The sequence below is a fragment of the Aquarana catesbeiana genome, linkage group LG13 (genome assembly GCF_042186555.1).
Source record: "Aquarana catesbeiana isolate 2022-GZ linkage group LG13, ASM4218655v1, whole genome shotgun sequence".
In the NCBI taxonomy this organism is placed as follows: Eukaryota; Metazoa; Chordata; class Amphibia; order Anura; family Ranidae; genus Aquarana; species Aquarana catesbeiana.
Window position 1 is genome coordinate 175072980 of NC_133336.1, and position 26939 is coordinate 175099918.

Here is a 26939-nt window from a genome sequence, read left to right on the forward strand (position 1 = left end):
CTGCAGGTCTCCTGTCGGGAAAGGAGCAGGGAGTGATGTGTGTGCTAAATGCAACTAATGAGGCCCCAGCAGCCTCCTGCGAATGTCAGAGCACCGGTAGCTTGACCTACTTCTGTCCCTATCAGTACTCATGAGAGAGAGACAGGAAGACAGATGATCTTGAGGTGCACAGAGTTATGGGCATTAGACATTAAAGAAACAGGGCAGATTCTGTGGTTAAGGCTGGAATTTCAGTTGCCAGACACCTGTCACACAGATGCAACGTCAATGTAGGCCTATACCACAGTCCCAGGGCACCATAGACTAGGCTGATCCTGTAGGACACTTGCCCTTAGGGGCCGTAATCCTCACTTAATTGTGGGCTTCTATAATGAGAAGAAAATCATACATTTGGCATATAGTTAGCTTATAGTGGTTTTGCATGTAATTCTATCTTTTTCTTTTTTCTGTTCTGGACTAAAAAAATAAAATATGTTATTTGGCAGGTAAAATCTAGCATTGGAATATTTTGTATTCCTATATCCAGGCAGCAGGCGATGCTTTACGCTGATGTCAGATGGGCTACAGATCACCAGCGGCATAGTGCCCTCTGCTTACCTCTGTGGAATTGTCCTCTTCAATGCTACTGAACTTTGATCACTAATGGTGCTAGTGTCATCTTGCGGCCTCAGCTAATTGAGGGAGCAATTGCAGAGGGAAACAGGTAGCCTCATTCATGATCCTGCCACTGACGATTTGTCAGTAGTGGAAGAATTGCCTGACGATTCTTAGGCTCCAGTTTGCATGTTTTCTCACTATCTCCTTGGTTGTAAAAAGACTATGGTTTACAGAGGTCAATAGCTCAAACTGAAGTTTACAAATCCTAGTGAATGAGTCAGAGTAGTGACTCCTCCCCCACCTATACTGTTGAGGGTTTCAATGTTAAACATTGTTTCTCTCTCTCTCTCTCTCTCTCTCTCTCTCTCTCTCTCTCTCTCTCTCTCTCTCTCTCTCTATATATATATATATATATATGTGAAACTACAAAAAAGGGATTGCTACACAAAAATGTTTTAATGAAAAATATAATCAAAACATCCAAAATATATAGGCCATCATCGCAACAGTTTCGGGTTAATTCAGATCAATTCAGATCACTCCCTTCGTCAAAACATGGTGCCTATAAGTGATGACATACATGGTACTATTTATATAGAGCAAATACATCTGCATGCTATTAAATAATCAACCAGCCTGTCTGGAATCAATTAATCACGGTATCTCAGACACCTTATAGTAAAAGTCCAAAATCTATTATGACTGACTATTTGACTGTTTTCCATACTTCCACACTCCACACTTCACAGAATATATCAATCAGATAAGATTTTTGTGCCGCTATCCCTTTTTGCCGTTTCCTATAATATAAGCCTTTGGGAGGGCTTGATTGCTTGCACTTGTTACTCCGACCGACGTGCACCTCACCCTTCTGAACTTATATATGTATATATGTATATATATATATATATATACATATATATATATATATATATATATATATATATACATATATATATATATATATATATATATATATATATATATATATGTATATATATATATATATATATATATATATACAGTGGGGCAAAAAAGTATTTAGTCAGCCACCAATTGTGCAAGTTCTCCCACTTAAAAAGATGAGAGAGGCCTGTAATTGTCATCATAGGTATACCTCAACTATGAGAGACAAAATGTGGAAACAAATCCAGACAATCAGATTGTCTGATTTTTGAAAGAATTTATTTGCAAATTATGGTGGAAAATAAGTATTTGGTCACCTACAAACAAGAAAGATTTCTGACTCTTACAGACCTGTATCTTCTTCTTTAAGAGGCTCCTCTGTCCTCCACTCATTACCTGTATTAATGGCACCTGTTTGAACTTGTTATCAGTATAAAAGACACATGTCCACAACCTCAAACAGTCACACTCCAAACTCCACTATGGTGAAGACCAAAGAGCTGTCGAAGGACACCAGAAACAAAATTGTAGAACTGCCCCAGCCTGGGAAGACTGCAATAGGCAAGCAGCTTGGTGTGAAGAAATCAACTGTGGGAGCAATAATTAGAAAATGGAAGACATACAAGACCACTGATAATCTCCCTCGATCTGGGGCTCCGCGCAAGATCTCACCCCGTGGGGTCAAAATGATCACAAGAAAGGTGAGCAAAAATCCCAGAACCACACGGGGGGGCCTAGTGAATGACCTGCAGAGAGCTGGGACCAACGTAACAAAGTCTACCATCAGTAACACACTACGCCGCCAGAGATTCAGATCCTGCAGTGCTAGACGTGTCCCCCTGCTTAAGCCAGTTTGTGACGTTGACAAGCTTGTAGTTTGTTTACTTCCATTGCAAAACTTGTACTGTAGTTTGTTTACTTCCTCCAGCCTTAAAGTGGTAGATCCGTACCTCTGTATGGACCTGGTACTAGGGTGAAAAAATTCAGGAACCTGTGCATTGCACCCACAATGCACTCATCACTGTTGCAGTGCTCTGCAAGCTTTGATGCAAACATGTAATGCATAGTTTTTTATTTTTTTTGTGGGTGCTTTTTTTTACATTTTTCAAAAAAATGGACTATGCCTTTAAATATATGGTGACACTAAACTTTTGTTTAAAAACAAATCTAATCAAGTATGTGCAATGTGTATTCAACTCAAAAGTTCAATAAACCACATTTTTAAATCCAAGCTTAAAAGTACATTGAAAACTGTTTAAGAATTTATAAGGTCTATCATTTTGTACTCCACTATTTTCCAGCAGGGTATCCACTTGCTAACAAATTTCACATTTTATTACCAGGATAAATAAAAAAAGGATTCTGATTGGCTTCTTTGGGTAACAACTTACAATTTTGTGGTTATTCTTTTACTCAAATTTTTTTAGTCAGCCCAAGAAGCAAAATGTTCTCTTTGATATGATTGAAGGCTTGTATAATTTTCTAGTTATCCGGTTGATCCAATAATTGCGAAATCCATGCTTGGCCAAGAAGAGTAAATGGTGGATACCAGGAGCTCTTGCTGTAAACGAAGGCGCTCTAGATTGTGGGCAAAGACAACAAAGTCCTATAAATTATTTTTCATGGCAGGAGTCTTCTCCTGGGGAACAGTACAGTTCATAAGCACTTATACAATCAGGCCGGGCGAATTGTACAGACCACTATATTGAATTATTTTACCAACAAATCTGTCACTCTGTCTGAGGCTGCCGATGTTGCAGGGCTTAATAAACCCCGAGAAACCTCTGGTTACTGCATTATGTGTTTTCATACCTGCTGTGGGTCTTGTACACAGGCTCTGCTCAATTCTTTCCTTTCTCTGCCTTAATTCTCTATAAAAATCATGAAAACTGATGTAGTATAAATCTGAAAAGAGGGAGATAATATTATTTTAAAAGGGCATGGTTTGGGAACAGAGCACTTTTATTTTAAAGTGCACTTGTCACAGGGAACATTTTTCTTAACAAATATTTTAAAAATTTGTGTGTATTTTGAGAAGATGTCACTGCTATCTGGTTTTTGCTGCTATCCGCTACGCTTAGTGAGATCTCCCCTCGCTTCCTGTCATGGTGACAACAGTTTTAGCAGGCAGGAGGGAGAATCTCCAACAGGAGCACAGACAGGAATTATATATATATATATATATATATATATATCCGCAGATTAGGTAAATTTAGTAAATTGTATGTTAGGAAGGTTAAAAGTTCACCTCTGTTCCAGCTTGGCTGACGTTGTGTGTGTTTCCGTGCTGACCGGTGGGTGTCGCTGTTACCATTAGTCAGTGTTGGAAGGGCAACGCGTCAAAGTGTATAGATGCTCCTCTGTCTCAGAGGCAAGCTCGGTGGAGGTGGTCCTCCGAGTTGCATTCCGGGCGAGGGTATTTATGGGACAGACGCCATATTTTGGGGTTCGTTTTGCAGCCACCTGCTGGCCCTCCTGGCCGACAGGTATGCATTAAGGAGCTACCTCGTGGTCCTCCGATCGGGAGGCCCATGATGCTACGGTGCAGGGGTGGGTCCAGAGGCTTGTCTGGGGCCTACCACCGTGGCCGAGGAATGGTCCTGAGCTGTCGGTCCTGTGTGACGAAGCTGGACGGCCGAGGAGATCCCAGGGGAGGACCCGTCTTGGAGAGATCACGCGGTGTGCTGGTCTATAGAGGGGCCTGGTGATTCGGCCGGAGGACGTATCCAAAAGAAGTAACCATACAGCATAGTGTCGCCGGTTTGGCTTAAAGGTTCAGGCACTGTGACTGACTTTTCACTGCAGAAGATCTGATACATCCTGTGGCAGAGGATCGTGAAGATTTACCCCCCCCCCCTAAATAAGTCTGTGGCAGAGACTTTAGATTCGTGCTGCGTACTGGCTGCTAGACCAGTAAGGGAGGCCTATCCAGACGAGCAAAGAGTGCGTCCCATGAGGGGAACGCATTCCAGATAATTATCTGAATTCTGTCGGGACATTTGTCGCTAAGATTTTGCAAGAAGATATTTGAGTTTCTCCTGAGAGTTTCCTTTTCCGTCTCTTTCCTGCTACTTCCTAAAGTTTGACTGTTTAATAAAGCATTAAAAACGTACTCCAGTGTTGGTGCGTGTGTCGTCCAGCAGTAAACTCAACGGAACCCCTAGACCCGGTGCCGGTTAAACAGAGGGAAGCAAAGTGAAGGTAACAGACCCGCTTAAACCAGCAGCTCCACCGTGAGTTAGTGCTACATATAATGACACTTTGCTACAATGTAAAGTAGTGAGTGTACAGCTTGTATAACAGTGTAAATTTGCTGTCCCCTCAAAATAACTCAACACACAGCCATTAATGTCTAAACCACTGCAACAAAAGTGAGTACACCCCTAAGTGAAATTGTACAAATTGGGCCCAAAGTGTCAATATTTTGTGTGGCTACCATTATTTTCCAGCACTGCCTTAATCCTCTTGGGCATGGAGTTCACCAGAGCTTCACAGGTTGCCACTGGAGTCCTCTTCCACTCCTCCATGACGACATCATGGAGCTGGAGGATGTTAGAGACCTTGCGCTCCTCCACTTTCCGTTTGAGGATGCCCCACAGATGCTCAATAGGGTTTAGGTCTGGAGACATGCTTGGCCAGTCCATCACCTTTACCCTCAGCTTCTTTAGCAAGGCAGTGGTCGTCTTGGAGGTGTGTGTTGGGGTCCTTATCATGTTGGAATACTGCCCTGCGGCCTATTCTCTGAAAGGCGGGGATCATTGCTCTGCTTCAATATGTCACAGTTCATTTTGGCATTCATGGTTCCCTCAATGAACTGTAGCTCCCCAGTGCCGGCATCACTCATGAAGTTCCAGACCATGACACTCCCACCACCATGCTTGACTGTAAGCAAGACACACTTGTCTTTGTACTCCTCACCTGGTTGCCACCACACACGCTTGACACCATCTAAACCAAATAAGTTTATCTTGGTCTCATCAGACCACAGGACATGGTTCCAGTAATCCATGTCCTTAGTCTGCTTGTCTTCAGCAAACTGTTTGCAGGCTTTCTTGTGCATCTTTAGAAGAGGCTTCCTTCTGGGATGACAGCCATGCAGACCAATCTGATGCAGTGTGTGGCGTATGGTCTGAGCACTGACAGGCTAACCCCCCACCAATTCAACCTTTGCAGCAGTGCTGGTAGCACTCATACGTCTATTTCTCAAAGACAACCTCTGGATATGATGCTGAGCATGTGCACACAACTACTTTGGTTGACCACGACGAGGCCTGTTCTGAGTGGAACCTGTCCTGTTAAACCGCTGTATGGTCTTGCCCACCGTGCTGCAGCTCAGTTTCAGGGTCTTGGCAATCTTCTTATAGCCTAGGACATCTTTATGTAGAGCAACAATTCTTTTTTTCAGATCCTCAGAGAGTTCTTTGCCACGAGGTGCCATGTTGAACTTCCAGTGACCAGTATGAGAGAATGAGAGAGTGAGAGCGATAACACCAAATTTAACACACCTGCTCCCCATTCACACCTGAGACCCTGTAACACTAAGGAGTCACATGACATCGGGGAGGGAAAATGGCTAATTGGGCCAAATGTGGACATTTTCACTTAGGGGTGTACTCACTTTTTTTGCCAGCGGTTTATATAATAATGACTGTGTGTTGAGTTATTTTGAGGGGACAGCAAATTTACACTGTTATACAAGCTGTACACTCACTACTTTACATTGTAGCAAAGTGTCATTTCTTCAGTGTTGTCACATGAAAAGATATAAAAAGCTATTTACAAAAATATGAGGGGTGTACTCACTTTTGTGAGATACAGTGTTTGTGTGTGTGTATATATATATATATATATATATATATATATATATATATATATATATATATATATATAAAGCAGTACTTAATGTAATTCTAAAGGAAAGGCGATGGTTTTGCACAGAGCAGCCCCGATCTTCTTTTTGGGTTGACTGTCAGCGGTCCTGGTTCCTTCCCCTGCCGAGAGCCCCCAATAGCAAACCTCTTGCTATGGGGGCACTAATGCAGGCCCACTCCTGAGCCTCACTCTGTGTCCATTTACACACAGAGTGTGGCTTGGCCCCACCCTAGCTCTCTCCTCAATGGATCCTGCTGCTGTGTGAGCCAGTGAGGAGAGAGAGACCCTGGAGAGCATAGAATGCATTAAGGTAAAGAGTCTTGAGCCTTAAGAACCATTTTAACTGTATCTGAGCACCACAGACTGAAAACGCTATTTAATCCACTTTTGGTATTCAAGGTGAACTCAACCATCCATCCATGTCTCCATGCTTTACTTTGTTGAGAATCACCCCCCTAGCTTTTTCTAGCTATATCCATCCAGGGCAGATGATTAATGTAGCATTTACTTCCTGGAACCCATCTTCCTTTGGCTCAGGCATGCAGACAGGAGGGTGTGCTTAGCTGAAAAAGAAAACCTCCTCAGATGAAAGAAAAAAGAAATGCTCAGGAAGAAAAAAAAGTAAATATAATATAACTTAATATCTATTTACTAAGGCTAGTAGCATAACCATTAAAAATTGTTAATGTTCATTGAGAGAGTTTAGTTCCACTTTATGTAGAATTGGGAAATACTTAAACCCCTTTCATGCTTTTTGGTTGTTGCTGGTGTTCCTGTTACAGATTTCTACTTCACTTTCCGTCTGGTAAAATCATTATAACCAGAGCAAAAGTAGGAGAAAGTAATGAAAAATCTCTCTGATAGAGCATCATATAGCAGGAAAAACCCTACTGGGGTCTAAAGATGGCCATACAGAAATTTAGAAAATCTGTTGTTAGATTTTTGATCCAGGGAATATCTGATTGCCTTTGGGCAAGATGTGGCCAATGTGGCTGATTGTCTTTATTCAGCCCTTGGGGCACTATTCCTTCCATTGGTATAAAACGGTATTCCTCCCACTGACACCAATGGTGGGGTACTGTTTGTTCCCCTGAAGCCAAATATGGGCACTATTCATCCCACCAATACTACTGCCACTGGCCATAGTCTGGGCCCCATTAAAGTGGTTGTAAAGTGAAAACATTTTTTGGCAATATCTGATCTATATGCTATATAGATCATGAATCTAGCTGTTATTTCTGCAGAAATTTTTTATTTACCTGTTAGATAATAGGCTTTATCAGCACCTCCTCCTTTCCTTTCTGTATGTTCTCCTCAACTTCCGGGTTTTCGAGCGTGCTCCCTGCAGCAACGTCACGGCTTCAAAGGAACTACAATTCCCTTGATGCCTAGCGGCATCGCGCATGCGCAGTGCCTCTTTTTCGCTGTCTAACGATGAACCTGAGCCACACTTCAACTTCAGCAAAAAAGGGGGTGGGGTAGGGTGGAGTAAAGGTGGGGCTGTGCTGAAATGGTCATTCAGATTCCAATAGCAAGGCACGGGAGGCGGAGCTACAACATCTTAGACACTCCCCTGCCTCCCGTGCATGTGAACGCACACAGCGATGTAGTCCCATGGGAGGGCGCGAGCATGCTGACTGACCCCCAGCCAGAATGGCTCGGATGATGGGGGCAAGCTTCTAGAGGAGGAACAGGAAGTTTCACACACAGAAAAAAAGCATTTACAAAGGAAAACAAAGGAAAAGGTAAGTGAACCAACAGTACACTACCTTAAAGGAACATATTTAGAAAATAAAAAACAAACCTTTAGTATCACTTTAAGTCTGAAGGATGGTACACTTTGTTTAGAAAGTTTAGAGACCCCGGCCTTAAATCTGGAAGGATTTTTTTCTTCCTTTGTACAAGTAAATTGTACCATTCTTTTAGGATTTGTGCCTTCCTCTGCATCAACTGTAGGTACTGTAGTTCTTTATTAGTGTTGTTTTTGTTAGTTGAACTAGGTGGACTTGTGTGTCTTTTTTTGACCTGACTAGCCAAATAAAAACATTCTTTATTGCCGTCATCAGGTCAACTAATTTTGTTTTAAAACTCTTAAAATTTAGTTAAGGCCTGCTACTTGAGTGGAATCCCAGACTTATCAAACAGGTTTCATTGTAATATGTACATTTTTTTCCAGAACGAAAACCACATTCATAGTTACAATTTAGTTTGAGAAAATATTTCCATCCTGCTTCTTCAGATTTCTTACCTGAAGAAACTACCGCTTTGGGTTTCCTTTCATACATAAAATATGATGAGACACAAGTATGCTAGTATAATGAGGGAAGGATAGGGGTAGATGCCATCGCACATCGCTTGCCATAGAAGAGCAATGTGTAAGGACTGTACATTCACAAGCCAAGTTCAGGATAGATCTTTATGCATGCTGCATCTGCTTCCTTTGCTATTCTAAGTATAGGTTTCACACATTTCCAGTGAATGGTCCTGACATCATTGCCTGAAGGCATTCTCCTTAGACCGCATCACCTGATAGCTCCAGCACATCCCTAATGGCCTAACTTTGGCATCTGTCAGATTGAGTAAAGCCCATAGTCAGACATTTCAATTGGACAGAGAAGAATACAATTTTAAGAATTGTATTTTTCGGCTAAGTTGACTTGGGTCAGTGCGTGTTTTGTCTTGTTCAGAGGAGGTAGCTTCAAAACCAGCATCAAAGCAGGCCACAAAGTCCTTAGGACACCTAGGAGCTTGGGATTATCAGTGCAGGATTCCCTTCTGTGAATCTTCTTTATGGCTCAATGTGAGTCTGTGTTTTTAGTACCAAAGCTTGTGTGCCTAAAGGATCCAATAATGTAAATTTGGCCTAGTGGATGTTGGAAGCCTATTCAAAAGGGCCTAGAAAGGAGATGTGTTTACCTGAGCCTCTGCATTGATAGGCCGGTCCCTGGAGCACATTCTGCCCCATGCCCTCTAGCAGTCTAAAGTTCTGACATCTTCAAGACTAATGCATGGCCCATAATCCTATAGCCCATAGTAGATGTAATGACACAGAGGGACAGTGCATCATTGGAGCATAGGGGAATGGCATTTGCCAGGGTAGTGAAAGATTGGGTAAGTAAAAGTGTTTTACTCTCCCCTAGAATAAGCGAGCAGTTAACCATTGCAATGCCACCACTGCCAACATCTCAGAAGCCAAAGTGAGGATTTTTTATGTGAAGTTTAATCTGCTTATATTTTTTCCAACCATGTCCCCCCACCCTACTGAATAAGCCAAAATTCAAGCTGTTGGTGGCTCTGTCAACACCACTTGGCTCAACAAAAGTTGACTGAAAGGTCAAAGGCGTTGGGTGGAAAATTGTTGGCCGAACAGTGAATCCATCCAGTTAGATGAAAATTAGATGATATGATATAAATAAATGTCTTGTTTTCCCAGTATCTTAAGGTCTTTTCTGGGTTCTGCAGCCTGGAGATTTTCTAGAGCTTTGACTGGGATGTAGCCCCTATTCCTAGTTCCACATCTACTAGATAGCCAGACCTAACTATTATGCCGCGTACACACGGTCGGACTTTTCGTCTACAAAAGTCCAACGGACGCTGACGGACTAAAGCTGGCTGGTAATCCGATCGTGTGTGGGCTTCTCCGGACTTTCAGCAGACTTTTTCAGCCTCAAATCCGACGGACTTTAGATTTGAAACATGCTTCAAATCTTTACGTCGTAACTACGACGGACCCCGAAATCCGCTCGTCTGTGTGCTAGTCCGACGGACAAAAGCCCATGCTAGGGCAGCTATTGGCTACTGGCTATGAACTTCCTTATTTTAGTCCGGTGTACGTCATCACGTACGAATCCGTCGGACTTTTGTGTGGTCGTGTGTAGGCAAGTCCGTTCGTTAGAAAGTCTGCTGCAAGTCCACCGGAAGTCTGTCGGACAGGCTGTCGGACTTTTGTAGACGAAAAGTCCGACCGTGTGTACGCGGCATTAGTCTCAGCTCTCCACAGACCTTTATGATTGTCGACTGACTGATGCTCAGGGCTTTCTTTCTTCCGTGGGAGCCTGCTGCTGGGTGAAAGGGCTGAGTGCTGATAGAACACTAAAACAATACAAGGACTGCCAGTTTGTTGTGGGGAACCCATTGGTGAGCACCCTTAGTTAGCAGATGAGCGAATGTTTAGTTTTGTTGTTGAACTTGCTGAAAATGCCCTTCTGCATTAAACATGTGCTTGATGCCTTGCTGAATAAAACTGCAGGATAAACCTGCATGGACTCTTCCACGATGTCCCTGTGTCATGCATGGTTACCATTGTCAATACTAGTTGAGCCTACCCCTTATGTTTCAGCTATTGTGCACTGCAAAGAACACAGGAGCAAGAAAGAGTCTGAGAAAACACATGAACAGAATCTGATAGCCTCACCAGTTGGCTGCATATAATTATACAAAATCTTCATATGTAACACAAACTTTTTTTATCTCTAGTGTGGTCCAGTATGGTACATTAATGCACACACATTGCATAAATGCAGTCTGGTAATGTAAATAGGCTGCCAACCCAGAACAGTGAATCTTAAAGGCACAATAGAGCTCAGTGGTGCCCTGGGTTGAAGATGGGTTGTAGTGCTGTTAAAATACACAAATTACAGGAGCTCATATATACAGTATTTGTAAAATCAGCCTTATTAGATTTTTGTGACTACTAACTGTGTTTTTTAAATGATGGTACATTACTTTTGAACCAAAGGTGGTCAGAATGCCCTCTTGAAAGCCTATTGCACCTCTTCAGTCAGATGGCAGCTTTATTTGAAATGTGAAAATTGTCAGTGAGTGATGTTCACGTCATTGTGCCATTAATAAAGTTGGCCAGGACAGAATAGTGCATGTCTTACTTGACATCACACCTCTGATTATTCAGCAGCTTTTGTCAGCTGCTTCATGACTGGGTTTGCGGCGGCCATTTTGTGCCTGTTCTTTCTTGAAGTTGGATGTGTTAAAGTTGTAGAGAAGTAATAATCCCCCGTATCCAAGGGACTAATGGTACATAAGATTAACCTCTTCCCTGTCAGAATATTAAGATGCAGAGAAGTAATCCCTTCCAGCTAACAGAACAGGAGAGCTCAGAAATCTGACAGGAAATTGTGCCCTGCTTCTGTGTAAAATAGCACCTGATGTAACTGCTTTACCACTAGAACAAATAAGGATTTTTCTGTGGGGTGAAAAACAGGAAATACCTTTTTTTCAGAATACATACAGGTGCATCTCAAAAAAATAGAATATCATCAAAAAGTTAATTTATTTCAGAAATTCAATTTAAAAAGTGAAACTCCTATATTTTATATAGATGTGTTACACAAAGAGTTATATATTTCAAGCATTTCTTTCTTTTAATTTTGAAGATTATTGCTTATAGCTAAACCCAAAATTCACTATCTCAGAAAATTAGAATATTACGTAAGACCAATAAAAAAAAAGCGATTTTTAATACGGAAATGTTGGCTCACTGAAAAGTATGTCCATGTACAGTATAGTATGCACTCAATACTTGGTCAGGGGTTCCCTCCTTTTGCATGAAATACTGCATTAATGCGATGTGGCATGGAGGCGATCAACCAGTGGCACTGCTGAGGTATTATGGAAGCCCAGGTTGCTGTGATAGCAGCCTTCAGCTTGTCTTCATCATTGGGTCTGGTGTCTCTCATCTTCCTCTTGACAATACCCCACAAATTCTCTAAGGGGTTTGCTGGCCAATCAAGGACAGTGATACCATGATCATTACACCAGGTATTGTACTTTTTGGTGTGGGCAGGTGCCAAGTCCTGCTGGAAAATAAAATCAGCATCTCCATAAAGCTGGTCAGCAGAAGGAAGCATGAAGTGCTCTAGAATTTCCGGGTAGAGGGCTGCGCTGACGTTGGACTTGAAAAAACACAGTGGACCAACACCAGCAGATGACATGGCTCCCCAAATCATCACGAACTGTGGAAAATTGTGCATTTCATTTGGGAATCAAGGTCCCAGAGTCTGGAGGAAGAGTGGAGAGGCACAGAATCCAAGTTGCATGAGGTCTGGTTGTGAAGTTTCCACAGTCAATGATGATTTGGGGAGCCTTTCATCTGCTGGCGTTGGTCCACTATGTTTTATCAAATCCAAAGTCAGCGCATGCACTTGTACCCACACGGATGTCAAATTGGGAGCAGTGTATGGGTCTGTGCCACCACTGTGTCCCAATAGACCTCAGTGGGACTTCCCTCATAGGGATGCATGGAACACCTGTGCATCTCCGTAAGGGTAAACACTACCCAGGCACGGGGAACACATTGCTATTCCCCTTGTGAATGAGCCCTGAAAATACCAGATATAGAGATAGAGATCTCCTGATGTGCACACGTAAATAATTGAAGTACAGAAGCCAAAGGATCAACATGGCAGGCAGGCAGGCAAATGTCATTTAGTCTGCATTCACAACTGGAACAAGTGTGTCAAGCTACAGGGATTAGTTTCCTGGCCTGGGCAAGGGAAGGAGAGCAGTTCTATGTCAGATGAGGCATTCTTCAGTTCTTGCAAGAAAACATTTGTATCGTGCATTTACAGATGCTCCGATTGAAGCTTATGTGCTTCTTTTGAGCATAGGGCATAGAGCGCAGGGCAAATGAGTGTACAAGTGTGAATAAGGACAATAAGGACAATTTTAAACATTGAGACTCTGCATGTTTTGCATAGTCAGGCAAAAGGAAACCAGCTCAAGTGCAGCTGATATCCCCTGTGTCAGCCAGCCTTGCCTGCAAGGGAGAAGAGAGAGCGCTCAACAGCGGCTGGTAATCCCTGGGAGTTGTGATGTTACCCAAAGGCTTGTATGGCTCATCTGTTGTCAATGCACCCTCCTCTCCCCTGCTGCCTCCGTTGGCTGACGCAGGAGACGGATTACGTGATTGCACTGCAGCGGCCTGAAAATAGGTAGGTACACAGATCTTTCTTACACAGCTTAGTCAGACTAGGTGTTAGGAGGGGGAAGGAAGCATTTTTAGGAGTAGTTAGGTTTTGCCCGGAGTTATACTTTAAAGAGGATCTTCAGGCTGTATGAAAAAAAAAAATCAAAGTCAGCAGCTACAAATGCTGAAGCACCTGGCTTTTAATAAAAGGAAACTTACCTGTCCTAGGACCTAACGCTGGCCTCACCTGGGCCAGTTCTAAACCATTTTTTGGGTCCCCGGTGCCAACATGTTTACTAAGTGAAGCTGGCTGTGACTCTTTGCGGCTTCACAGCCTGCTTAACAACTGTGCATGCATGAACCATGCTGCGTTTTGTGAATTGTCCCACGGCCTTCTGGGACCTGTGTCCCAGAAGGCTTTGGGCAAGGGGGGGGTGAAAGTGGGAACAGGTACCTGTGAAAACCCCCCTCCCCCCCCCCCCCCAAAAAAAAATGTTGACAAAAGTGGAAGAGAAGGGGGGAAGGAGGCAGAAAAGCAGAACTTCCCCTTTTGGGTGAAGTTCCATTTTACTGTTTTGATATGTTGGGTATCCATTTACTTGGCGCAACCTGATCTTTTATATTTTAATTTTAATTAAATTTTAATAACTTCCCTTGGGATTAATCAAGTATTCTAAATCTGAATATATATATATATATATATATATATATATATATATATATATATATATTTTTTTTTTTTTAATATATATATATATATATATATATATATATATATATATATATATATATATATATTATGATATATTTATAATGTGATAATTATGATTTTATTTTTATACAGTATATCAAATAATAATAATAATAATAATAAATAATAATATTTAAAATAAAATATATAAAAATAAAATATGTCGTGTTTGTGTGCATGTGTTTTTTGGAAGGTTTTAACTAATCTACAGACCTAAAACTATTATTTTTTTTTCACGTGTGCAAAAAAAAAAATCAAAAATGGCTTTAGCGAAAGGATTAAAACCCAGGTGAAGTCTGAGAACTAGGCAGTCAGACAGAGATTGTACTAGCAATCTCTATTTTCACAGTCCTCCCATCTCCACTTTACTGTTACAGCAGTTGTGCAGGGTGCTTTAATATGATTGCACAATGTATTGGGCACCAAAAGTTGATCACACTGCCCAGTGCCCTTAGTTATCACATGGCGCCCTGGTCAGACACACTCCTCTCTTCCTCTGCAGTACAAGTCTAGTTAAGGGCCTTGCCTATCTCTGCCAGCATAGAACTCTCAAATGGGAAGGCAGAAAAAACATTTCCACTGGAAGGAAAAGTATTGCAGTCAAAACATACGCAGTACAAGAAAGTAATAAACGTGAGACTTTTGGGCTTTAATTGGGCTTTAAAAAAGAGGACTTATAGAGTGTTCCTTTAAGAGAATAGCGTCTTAGACAGGATTCTTAGCTCAGCTCATTACAGGAACGACAGTGGCTGCAAATTGAGTTTTCTGTTGCCGTAAACATGGGGATTCATTATAGGATTAAAATATTTCCACATCGATTTCCTGTAGGTTCCAGAAATCTTTCATGTCCATCTGCTGTGACTGTAATCTCTGAGATATTCTTCTGTTTGTATTGCAGATAATTTGGAAATGCCAGTACGTAAAACGATAACTATAGATATTACTCCAGAAGGTATATTTCTCATATTTTCTGATTGCCGTTTGCTAGCACCAGCCAAAAATCAGCCGATTTTTGTTCTTGCGTTAATATGGAAATATTCATTTGGGCAACCTTGCTTCAGAAATTTATGGCCTGATGTTTTTTTAAGCCTGATTTTGTTTATTTTGTTTCAATGTGGCCGCCATAGCTTTGGCTTTTTCTTTTTTGCCTGTTTATTGCTTGGTCTTCGTTTGTTTAGATCTCTATATTCCACTGGTTGTGGGGACTGGCTTTCTAAATAGAGTGGATGTAGCCATAATGTGGACATACAAGTCAAGCACAACATTTAATCTACCCTTGATCCACCCATGATACTTCCTAAAGCTACATTCAAACTGGCAATTAAGGTGATTCCTGCCCCTACAATTCACATTGGTTGGTGTGATTGCAGCCTTAGTGCCCAGTCTATTGTTGGACCGTTCTGTAGGCACATATTTAGGCAAAGCCACCAATGATTCACTGGCCAAGCGTTTGTATACACCTGAACATCATACCTATATGAGCTGTTGACTATCCCATTGCCACACCATAGACGTGGTTATGAAGCTATACCATCCTCTATTCAGCAGGGAAGGTTTTCTACAAGAGTTTAGAATGTGCCGGTGGGGTGCCCATTTAACCAAAACAGTGTTTGTGAATTCAGGTACTGATGCTGGACAAGCTTTGGCTTGCAATCAAATTCACATAAAAGATATTAGGGTTGCGCTTAGGATTTGTGCAGGCCAGTCAAGTCCCTTTACATAAAACTCTTCAGTCCATGTCTTTATGGAGCTTGATTTGTGCACGGGGCACAGTTATGCCCGAACAGAAAGGGACCTTTATCAAACTTTGCCACAAGGTTGGAAATGCACAATTTTTTTTAAACAGTCTTTATCAACCTACTAAGCATGGGAGAACCCTTGTAAAAGGGACCCAAGTAACCCCGGCTAAAAGTTTCTATATTTACAACCCAAGATGCTGCTTGCTGAAATTGTTGGCAGTGCACGTTGCATGTCCAGATATGGTTAGTTTGGCGGTGGAATTTGGGGAAATCCAAGGTGGAGTTTTACATCCTGTATATTATTTGGAAAGCCCGGGAGCTATGCTACCAACATCAGGCATGCTGGGATGTATGATTGAGTAGAAGCTTGTGACCTCCCAGAGACATAGCATGCATCTTTCCTCATTAATGCTTTTTTTTTTTCTTTTTCCCTTTCATACTGTTTAGATCACAGATCTTCTTTAAAACTGAGCTTTCCTGACAAATTTCCCAAATGGCTACATGCTTCTAGAAGGAAAACCATTGTCATGACGTTGTTTAAATTTGTTGTGAACATAAAATGGAAATAATCTCTCTTCCACAATAAATAAGGTGAAAGAGTTCACAGAAGAGTTGCATGACATCCTTGTGCTTCTGTAGAGAACGTGGAGCTCTGACGTGACCTTTAATATTCCATTTAACAAGTTCTCATTTGGAAGGAAATGAAAAGAAAAACATCTATCTACCCAGCAGTCACATGTTAATGTCACCTGATTATCTAAATATGCTTTATTGTCACTGACATTTGGCGCAGAATTGATGACACTTTCAGTTATACATTTTATTTATGGTGAGTTTTGACATCACTGCTTTACAAATATAAGTTAAGTCATACAACTAGGACATCATTACTTTTCAAATAAAAATAGATGATAAAAAATGGCATCATTAAAAAAGAATTGGGAATTGAAAAAACAAAACAAAAACAATTTTACTCTCCTAGGTGATTGCAGCATTGGTCTGATGCTGCATCTGTCCCCCACCGCCTTTAAGACTGAGATCTAAATGATCACCGCTGATTGCTCAGTTCTCAGTCTTCAGAGAGCCAGTGACTATCCGTTACCCCTCTGCCCCTCCAGCGCTCACTGGAGCACCGGGCTGTGGAGGGGGAGGGAGCAGCTGTCTCAGTCTCCCAGTTGTTTGCTGAGAGTCCAAGCCAGCTGCTGGTCCAGGCATCTGGGTGGATCCCAACATTAAAGTTGGGATTGATGCAGAGCCTAGACTGGCTGAGTAACGTAAGCCCACAGCAGACTTTAGCTGATGATGGGTCAGGGGAGTGCAGATCTAAGTGCACTCCTGTGATCCCCATTAGAAGTATGGCCAAAAAAGCTTTGCTATGCCGATAGCACACAGCAGGTACCTTCAAGTGCCTGAACATCAGGTATTTTATCAAATTTTATTCTTAGGCAGGCACAAATCATACATATTCAAATATGTAAATGAAAACCTACATCAGTAACCAATTGGATGTCTGATTTTGGAACAGTGTAGTCCTTTCAGCTGATGCAGATGAATGTGTACTGGATTGGCATCTGGTTATTGCACACTAGAGATGAGCCGAGGAATTGGCTCATATCTACTACACACTATTTTCCCTTAGCATTGTAGTATTAAAGGGTCAGTCAGCCTAATGGTGTTAATTAATTTACAGGAAGATGTCAGAGGTTAAATCCTGCCTACTTATATGTCTTGGGTCTCTGATAATAAGATTGCATTCCCAAGCCTGCCAACTTGCTGTAGCCATTGCATAGAAGGTCCAAACTTCAAGTAACTGATCCAATCCACCAACGTTCGCTGTATTTGAAATCTTGATTTTCAGTGGAAAGACCCTGCAAATGCAGGAGCTTGTTCTCTAATGAGTTGAATTGCAAGTTGTTTGTGCAGCATTTAAAGTAAAACTGTGACAATCGTTTATCTTTAAAGCAGACATTTTTAATCAGCATTTTAAAAGTCCGTTCCAAACTTAAAGGGGCTGTAAACCCTGTTTTTTTTTTTTTTTTTTTTTTTTTATTAACAAACATGCAAACATGTCATACGTAACTCCAGTGTGCGGTTTGTTTTGCCCTGAACCTCCTCTTCTGGTGTCCCACGGCGGTGCTGGTGGCTCCTCCCCGCATCGAGTGTCCACGTTGGAGAAGCACTCTCCTTGGTGGACACCCGTGCAGGCGCTCCCGAGTCCTGCATCTGTGTCTATTCACACAGAATGCAGGACTCGGCCCCACCCTCCGGCGCTACGTCATTGGATTTGATTGACAGCAGTGGAAGCCAATGGCTGCCCTGCTATAAATCTATCCAATCGGGACACGAGACACCAGCTACAGATGGTGAGCTCGTTCCTGGACGGAGGATGACAGCGTCCAGGTAAGTAAAATGGGGGGGCTGCAGCACTAAAAAAGGTTTTTCACCTTATTGCATGGAATGCATGGGCCTCTTGATGATGCACTGATAGGCCAGCCCCCTCCTTTTGTTCTTCAATGAAAGATATGTGATGTGCATTGAGAGGCGGGGCGTACTTTCAATAAAATAAAATAATGTAAATCAAAGTAGCAAAAAAAATGCCCTATTCCAGCAAACGAGGGGTGGAGAGGCGGAATCTTCCAGGGGGGAGGGGGTCCACTTTAAAGTGGTTTTCAACTTCAGACATGAATTGGGAACAAAGCATATCCCTCTATAGTCTCAACTAAGTGTAATTTATGTCTGCTCTGCTATCAGCATGAGGGACCTCCAGCAGATTGACAGTCTCAGCTCAATTTCTGTGTGCTCTGTGAAAGGGGGAGGGGGGGTGTCCCTTCCCTCCAATCAGCTTTCAGAGCTCTTCTCACTGAGCTCTGCAGAGTGTAATCTCAGCTCTCAGCCCATTTTTTTTTGTACACTCAGACAAGCTTTATAAATTCAGAATTTATAGCAGTAAAAAGGGTCGCTGGTTCAAATCCCAACCACGACACTACCTGCCTGGAGTTTGCATGTTCTCCCTTGCATGTTCTCCCTGTGCCTGCGTGGGTTTCCTCCAGGTACTCCGGTTTCCTCCCACACTCCAAAGACATGCTGGTAGGTTTCGTCCCACACTCCAAAGACATGCTGGTAGGTTAAGGTAGGCTTCTGTCTTAATTGGCCCTAGTATATGAATGTGAGTTAGGGACCTTAGGATTGTAATCTCCTTGAGGGTAGGGACCGATGTGAATGTACAATGTATATGTAAAGCGCTGCGTAAATTGATGGCGCTATACAAGTACCTTAAATAAAAATAATAATCTCTGTGTATCACCTGAGGCCAGTCACTTCAGTGGGTATATTTAAGGGTTTACAACCATTTTTTTTTTTTTTAAATACAAATGCTTTTATTGAAGTTTTGCCAGTATAACAAGATAATGACGTTTACATATATTGTCAGGTTACATACAAGAGAGATATGTGCACATATCTTATATCGTCCTATCGGCTTAAATCTAGAGGGTAATGCAGCTTACTTCTGTGTGGACCTATCATTTGCAATCCTATATCCTAAACATATTCTCTCATTACCGCAAAAGTGGGATCGATATTAGTACCTCAACGTCGATATAGTTTGTATAGGGCCATAGGGCTAGGTAAACCCATTCTACTCTATAGGTTCAGAGGTATAAACCATGAACTATCAAACAAAAGAAGCTTGTTTGGCAGGAATAAATCCCGTTTGTTTAGGACCAATCATTGATGTAATTATAGAGGCCAAACGATCTGCTAAAAGTCTGCCTGAGATCTTAATGTCATTGTTAATAACCGAGATAGGCCTAAAGTTTTGTGGGATCGAGTGGTCCTTATTTGGTTTAGGGATCAGTGTCGGTTTACAACCATTTTTAACAAATATGGTGTTCCTTTTTTAATTGAAGCAGCAGGCACTGATCAATCCTTTTTTAACGCAGCATTTCCAGGGCTCAGCGTGGCTAACATTCTGGTTGTTTGAGCGTTGGCACTATGCCTGCTACTGCCCTGCTCCACCGTTCTTGTAAATTCCCCGTGGTTACACCACCACTCACTGTAGTGGGAGGACCCAGGCATTATAGAATCCCAGTCTTTCCACCCGCTCACTGTATAATTTTATTGACAGGCCAATCAATCCGGTCCACATTTACACTCATTGACAGCTAAAATTTCCATGGCATCATTGGAATAGTAGTTTTTTTGGAGCAGCGCCACACATAAGGGATGTAGCCACCAATCTGGGCGCCTAGCCAGAGATGCACGTTCTCCATATTAGCGATGATGTCATGGACTAAGAAGTTTCATTAAAAAAATGATGATGTTATGGCCTCAATTAACTAATCTGGAGTTCAACATTAACTTTAACTGCAATAATAATTTTAAATAAAGTGCTAAATAAATTGTCACTGATGGGTTTATGCATGAGTATACATGCATGTTTTATTCTGTAAACTCCATTACTTCAAACCACAGTGCCTCTCTTACTCTGAAAAGCGTTATTTGGATGGTAATAGGACCAATGAACACAAAAAATGGAAATAGCTTAATATATACAGATCATCAGGTGTCTTGAAAGCACAGGTTGATATTATGCATGCAGCTCATCCACTGTGGCATACCGTTACAATTAATGCATAGATATCCCAGTCACATAGAATGCACCTACATCCTTTCCTGGTGTTCTCCTCCTCTCTCCATTCCATGCTGACATGACCATACACACTGCTGCTTGTTGTACTTGAACGGGCTGAGCTGTTTTGCTCTCTGAATCTCCAGAGGAGCACACCCTGAAATCTCCTTCTCATTAATAGGCAATGAGATGCTATTCTCCTGCTTTGTAAGCTATGTGAAGCCATTGACTAGACTGCGCAGAATATTGGGAATTCATTTTCCAGCAGGAGCAGAACTGAACCAGGGAGTAGGGGCCTGATTTTTAACCAGGGCTGTTTTTTCTACTTCGACCATACTATAACCTATTGTATTGTGTCGTAACCCAGGATCTGTGGAATAATGAAGGATATGTGACAGCACTATAGTTCCTTCACCATTTGAAGCAGAGATGTATTAAGGTAAAATGGGGCCTAGGCAAACTAGCATCATATGCCCCACATCCCTTCAATTAATGTTAATAAGGATTGCATTAGACTTAGAGAAGCCATTACTTTTGCGCTGTCTGTATCGACACGGTCCATCCCATCAGCTGCCAACTGCCTACCAGTGTATCCTACCTTGTAAAGTGAAAGTTGGTGCACAGCTTTGGCCACCCATGCTATTCAGCTGGTTTACTTCAGGTAAGAAGGTTGTAGCTGGGCCCTGTAGACATCTGCCAGACCCTAGACTCCTGCCTAGGCTGCCTTGTGGAAGATGCAATGCTACGTTGCTATGTTCAAGGTCTGTCTTCCACAATGAGACTAGCACACCTGCACACACAAGGCCTCACTATTTGCACTCTGCTGTGTTAAAGGACTTACTGTAATTCTTAAAGTGGATGTAAACCCGATTCATGAAATTTGAGCTGGGCACATATATCTATAGTGTTTTCTTATCTCTCTCCAAAGAACTGAGTCCCGTGGCTTTCTCCTGCTCAGTAACTCTGTTATCAGCCTGATAACTTCTGACAAGTTCTCCGACACAGGGGATAAAAGCAGCCTGAAATTTTTGGGAGGTTGCTATAAATAGATGAGCATACAGCTTGCCTTCTCACAGCAGAGTTCTGCACATTCCTTACTTCCTTTGCCAATGTGGAGTAGGGGTGTGTGCCTTTCCTCCAATCAGCTGTCTTGACTGTATGCCCAGACTTCACACTCAGTGCTGAACAGGAAGAAAAAATCTGTAACACAATGAGCTTTTTCTAAAGGATATATAAAGCTGAATATAGCAGATATACAGGTAAAACTTATGTAGGGAGATTTGTTTCATCTCTGTGTATCATCTGAGGCTGTTCACTTCACTGGGTATATGTGAGGGTTTACATCCACTTTAAGTCAGACCATCAGTTTTGGCCACCTATGCTATACACCTGGTTTATCCCAGGCAATAGGGTTGTAGCTGGGCCCTGTAGACATCCGCCAGACCCTAGACTCCTGCCTAGGTTGCCTTGTGGAAGATACAGCTCTGATTTCAAGGCCTGTCTTCCACAATGAGACTAGGACACCCACACACAACACCTCACTATTTGCAATCTGCTGTGTTAAAGGATTTCCTTCTTAAAGAAGAACTCTGGGAAAAATATTTATTTTCCCATGCAGTGGAACTGTTCCTGCACTACATGGTTAACTGCTCGTTTTCATATAGGGGATTGCGGAGAGGTGAAATACTTAATCCGTGGAGCACAAGACCAGTCCCTGCTGCGCCTTCACCCCCCCCCCCCCCCCCATGCGCATGCTCAATGGACTGTCATCACGTCCATAGACTGGCTCTGGTTGTGAGGACGGCAGGAACAGTCCACCACTGGAAGTGGGAGAGCGCAGTTTTCCAGAGGGTCAAAGAACTGCTTTCCCTTGTGCCCCTAGATAAAACGAGCTGTTAACCCGTGCAGAGCGGGCAGAGCCCCACTGCATGGGGGAATAACATTTTTTCATGGAGTTCTTCTTTAAAGTAGACCTATAGTATAATAACACCTCCATGCCCTTTACCTACACCTTTTCCTTAAAGAGGACCGCCACCATCTTTTCTGACTTGCCATCATTTCCTTCCCTCTATTATACAATCGGACATTATTTAAATTTCTTTAGATTGAGTACTTTTTTGGATGGACCCAGATTTGCTAACCCTGCTTTCTTACTTGTCCCCATCTCCGCCCCAACCTGAAGCCTCCTGGAATGCCAACATCACACATTTCAGGAGGTTTCACGGCAATCTTTCAGGAGGTTTCATGGCAAACACTGCACTGTGCGTGCACAAGGCCATCCCAACCACATTGCACATGTGCTTCTGAACGTCATTAGGGGCTGGCTACTAAAACCAGGAAGAGACGACCGGTGCACAGATGAGAAGATGGCAGTGTGGGACCCGCAATCCTGAGATGGAGAAGCGGTTCACACAAGACTATACTGGGTTCGCTGGGTGTGAGTATGTTTTTAGTGGACAGACAAAGTAAAAGGGGGGGGGGACATTATAAAGGGGAAAGTTTCTCTTTAATATAAACATATAACTTATATGCCTATGCATGTCAACATAACAGGTTTACTCCAGTCCCCTTCAACTCCAGCAGTCTATGCTCACCCCCCACAGCTCTGTGCATATGTAAGCTATAAGTCATTTAAGTCGAAACATAAACAGTGCTAGGGACTCTTTCCATGAGGCAGCGCTTTTTTTCAGGAGTTTCCGTGGCAAGATTTCCTTCCAGTAGTTTGTGTCTTTGTCCTTTCGGCAAGACATCTTCTAGGTTACTGCATTACTCTTTTGCACCATGCCATTACATATTTCCAAACACCCAAACAACATGGACTGTGTTCTTCACATGAAATAATTTGCAGTTTTCCGTTCTATTTAATTGTACCCAATATTTAATAGACCGTATTTTGATGATAGTTTTTTATAGCATGCAGCTAAACATGAATATATATCTGGTTTCCAACCGGCAGGGTAATGAATTATTGACATATTTTGCATGGTGATTACCCTGCAGCCCCATGCCAGGAACTTGAGAGATTATCCAGTATAATGTTAGTTTTTAAGTGAGTCTGTTATTATGTGATAATAACCCTTGTGGAAGATTAATAACTGAACGCTTTGTGGTTATACTTTGTATAACATCTCTCAAATGTTATAAACATGAGAACGCTATAAAAAAAAAAAAAATAATGTGTTTAATAGCAATGATTGTATATATGGTGCTGGTAAGAAATGGGCAGATTAACCCAAGCATTAAAATTGGGTTCTGGACTTTTGTGTGTTTCTTATATTTAAGTTTGATTGACAGCAGGGTCTTGCTGAAACTGTGTTCCATGACTTACAATGAACTCTGTTTTTACAGTCTGATGTATGTGGTATAGCGCTGGACCAATAAAAGTGTGAATTCATTCTGATGGATAAACAGTGGAGTGCAATTTCCTTTAAGGCGGCAGTCATAGTGAAATATGGTGTATCTGGACCTTGTTTTGGTCCTGGGCTGCTACCTCTCAGATCACTAGCAAATCGCTCAACAGACAATCAACTCTTCGATATATATTGAGGGGCACCTGGTACAACCCAGATGGCAAGCAATTGAGCTGCAAGTTAGAAAATGACTTGTGAAGCCTGGCATGTCTAGCAATAGCTTAGCAAGTTTGTTGCACAATTGCAGCAAGTCCGCATTGCATGGCTCCAGATCAACTTTCTTTGCAAACATTCTGCAACTCTGCTGCAAGTTCTGATTTATTTATGTTGTCCAATAGTCACCTCACCACAGGGGGCACTGTGACTTGCAAAGCTCTTGCTGTAGACTCACGACTGCAACTTTTCTCTTGCTAGAGACTTGCCATGCAAATTTTCTACAAATTGGAAAAGTGTCAACTAGAACTTGTGCTTCAAGTGCCTTGCAAGTGTATGACTTGCCAGTGAAAATGTGCAGAAAATGAACAAGACTTACAATTTAACACTGCCACAAATTTGTTTCAAGTTATCCTTGCTTTTTGGGAAAGGACTGTGTCATTTAAAAAGTCTATTTGAAATGTATATTGAAATGTATATTGGTTAAGAGCATCAGATACACCCAACACTATTCAGGGGAAAAGGCCTTCCTCAGGGCTTGAACAAATGGATGTTAACCACTTGCCGCCCGGCCGATAACAGAATGACAGAATTAGTTATGTTATCCTGACTGGGCGTCATATGATGTCTAGCAGGATAACATGCCGGCACGCGCCTGCAGGGGCACGCAGTGCGGCGATCACAGGGGCGGCGTGTCAGTCTGACAGAGGCTTCTTACAATGTGATCAGCTGTGACCAATCACAGCTGATCATCGCGAGAACCAGGAAGTGCCGGTAAATGGCATTCCTCGGTTCGCGCTGACAGGGAGAGCTGATCGGCGGCTCTGCCTGTCAGAGGGGGGTCTGTGCTGATAATCAGCACATTGATTATCAGGCTAGCCCCATCAGATGTGCCAATCAGCTGCCAATCAGTGCCCAGCAGTGCCCCAATAATAAAGTCTGCCAGTGCCCACCACAGTGCCAATCAGAGCGCACCACAGTGCCAATCAGTGTCCATCACAGTGCCCAGCATTAATGCCTGTCAGTACCTGCCCAATCAGTGCTTCCCCTCGGTACCAACTATTAGTGTCCATCAATGCCACCTGTCAGTGCCAATCAGTGCCGCCTGTCAGTGCCCATCAGTAGTGCATATCAGTGCCACCTATTGGTTCCCATCAGTGCTGCATATCAGTGCCGCTTATCAGTGCCCATCAATTCTACATATCACTGCCTCCTCATCAGTGCCAACTCATCAGTGCCCATCAGTGCCGACTCATCAGTGCCTGTCAGTGAAGGAGAAAACAAAATTTTATAACAGAAACGAAGAAAACTGTTTTTTTTTTCTTTTTTAGTTTGTTTAGCAAAAAATAAAAATGATCAAATACCATCAAAAGAAAGCTCTATTTATGGGAAGAAAATGATAAAAATGTAGTTTGGATACAGTGTTGTTTGACTGCGCAATTGTCATTCAAAGTGCGACAGCACTTAAAGCTCAAAATTGGCCTGTGCCCGGTATTGAAGTGGTTATTAGAAACTGAGACCCAGCCGGCCGTTCTTCATGAGGTTTAGGTCCTGTAGTGCATTTTAGACGGCTTTCACAGCCGCCCATAGCGGCGGTTTACCGTCGGATTTGCTGCGCATTTCGCCCGCTAGCGGGGCGCTTTTACCCCCGCTAGTGGCCAAAAAAGGGTTAAAACCGCCCGCAATGTGCTGCAATAGCGGCGTTTTGCCGGCAGTATCGCAGCGCTGCCCCATTGGTTTCAATGAGGAGCAGCGGTGGAGGAGCGGTAAACACACCGCTTCTTCACCGCTCCAAAGAAGCTGCTGGCAGGACTTTTCCTGATGCCCTGCCAGCGCACCACTCCGGTGTGAAAGCCCTTGGGCTTTCACACTGAAGACAATGGAGCAGCTGTTTGAGGGCGGATTGATTGGACACAGCCGATCACATGGGTAAAGAGCCACGAGCCACGCCGCACTGCTCCCCTGTCATTTGTCTATATACAGTGCCTTGCAAAAGTATTCACCCCCTTGGCATTTTTCGTGTCTTGTTGCCTCACAACCTGGAATTAACATGGATTGTTTGAGGGTTTGCATCATTTAATGTACAGAACATGCCCACAACATTGAAGATGTTTTTTTTTTGTGAAGCAAACATCAAATAGGACAAATTAACAGAAAAAGTAATGTGCATAACTATTCAACCCCCCTAAAGTCAATACTTTGCAGAGCCACCTTTTGTGGCTATCACAGCTCCAAGTCGCTTTGGATAAGTGTCTATGAGCTTGCCACATCTTACCACTGGGATTTTTGCCCATTCCTCCTTGCAAAACTGCTCCAGCTCCTTCAAGTTGGATGGTTTGCGCTTGTGAACAGCAATCTTTAGGTCTGACCACAGATTTTCTATTGGATTGAGGTCTGACTAGGCCATTCCAACACATTTACATGTTTCCCCTTAAACCACTCAAGTGTTGCTTTAGCAGTGTGTTTGGGGTCATTGTCCTGCTGGAAGGTGAACCTCCGTCCTAGTCTCAAATCACACACAGAGTGGTACAGGTTTTGCTGAAGAATATCCCTGTATTTAGCACCATCCAGCTTTCCCTCAACTCTGACCAGTTTCCCAGTCCCGACTGCTGAAAAAAATTCCCACAACATGTTCTTTGGGTGGTGTTGATGTGTTGGGTTTGCACCAGACATAGCGTTTTCTTTGGTCAAAAAGTTCAATTTTAGTCTCATCAGACCAGAGCACCTTCCTCCATACATTTTGGGAGTCTCCCACATGCCTTTTCGCAAACTCAAAACGTGCCATTTTGTTTTTTTGCTGAAAGTAATGGCTTTCCTCTGGCCACTCGGCCCTAAAGCCCAACTCTATGGAGCGTACGGCTTATTGTCCTCCTATGTACAGATACTCCAGTCTCTGCAGCTCCTCCAGGGTTACCTTAGGTCTCTGTGTTGCCTCTCTGATTAATGCCCTCCTTGCCCG

The 26939-nt window shown here is 42.6% G+C and overlaps 1 protein-coding gene across 5 annotated transcripts in view; it reads left to right on the forward strand.

The window, feature by feature from the left end:
* CADM3 (cell adhesion molecule 3) overlaps nucleotides 1-26939 on the forward strand; it is a 642752-nt gene that overhangs the window by 350128 nt on the left and 265685 nt on the right. The window contains exon 2 of one of the 5 annotated variants that reach the window (XM_073608725.1): nucleotides 14947-15000. The exons of the other annotated variants lie outside the window; for them this stretch is intronic. Within the exon in view, the coding sequence (XP_073464826.1) occupies nucleotides 14947-15000 (54 nt within the window). The remainder of the gene's footprint in view (nucleotides 1-14946; nucleotides 15001-26939) is intronic. 5 annotated transcript variants of the gene reach the window in all.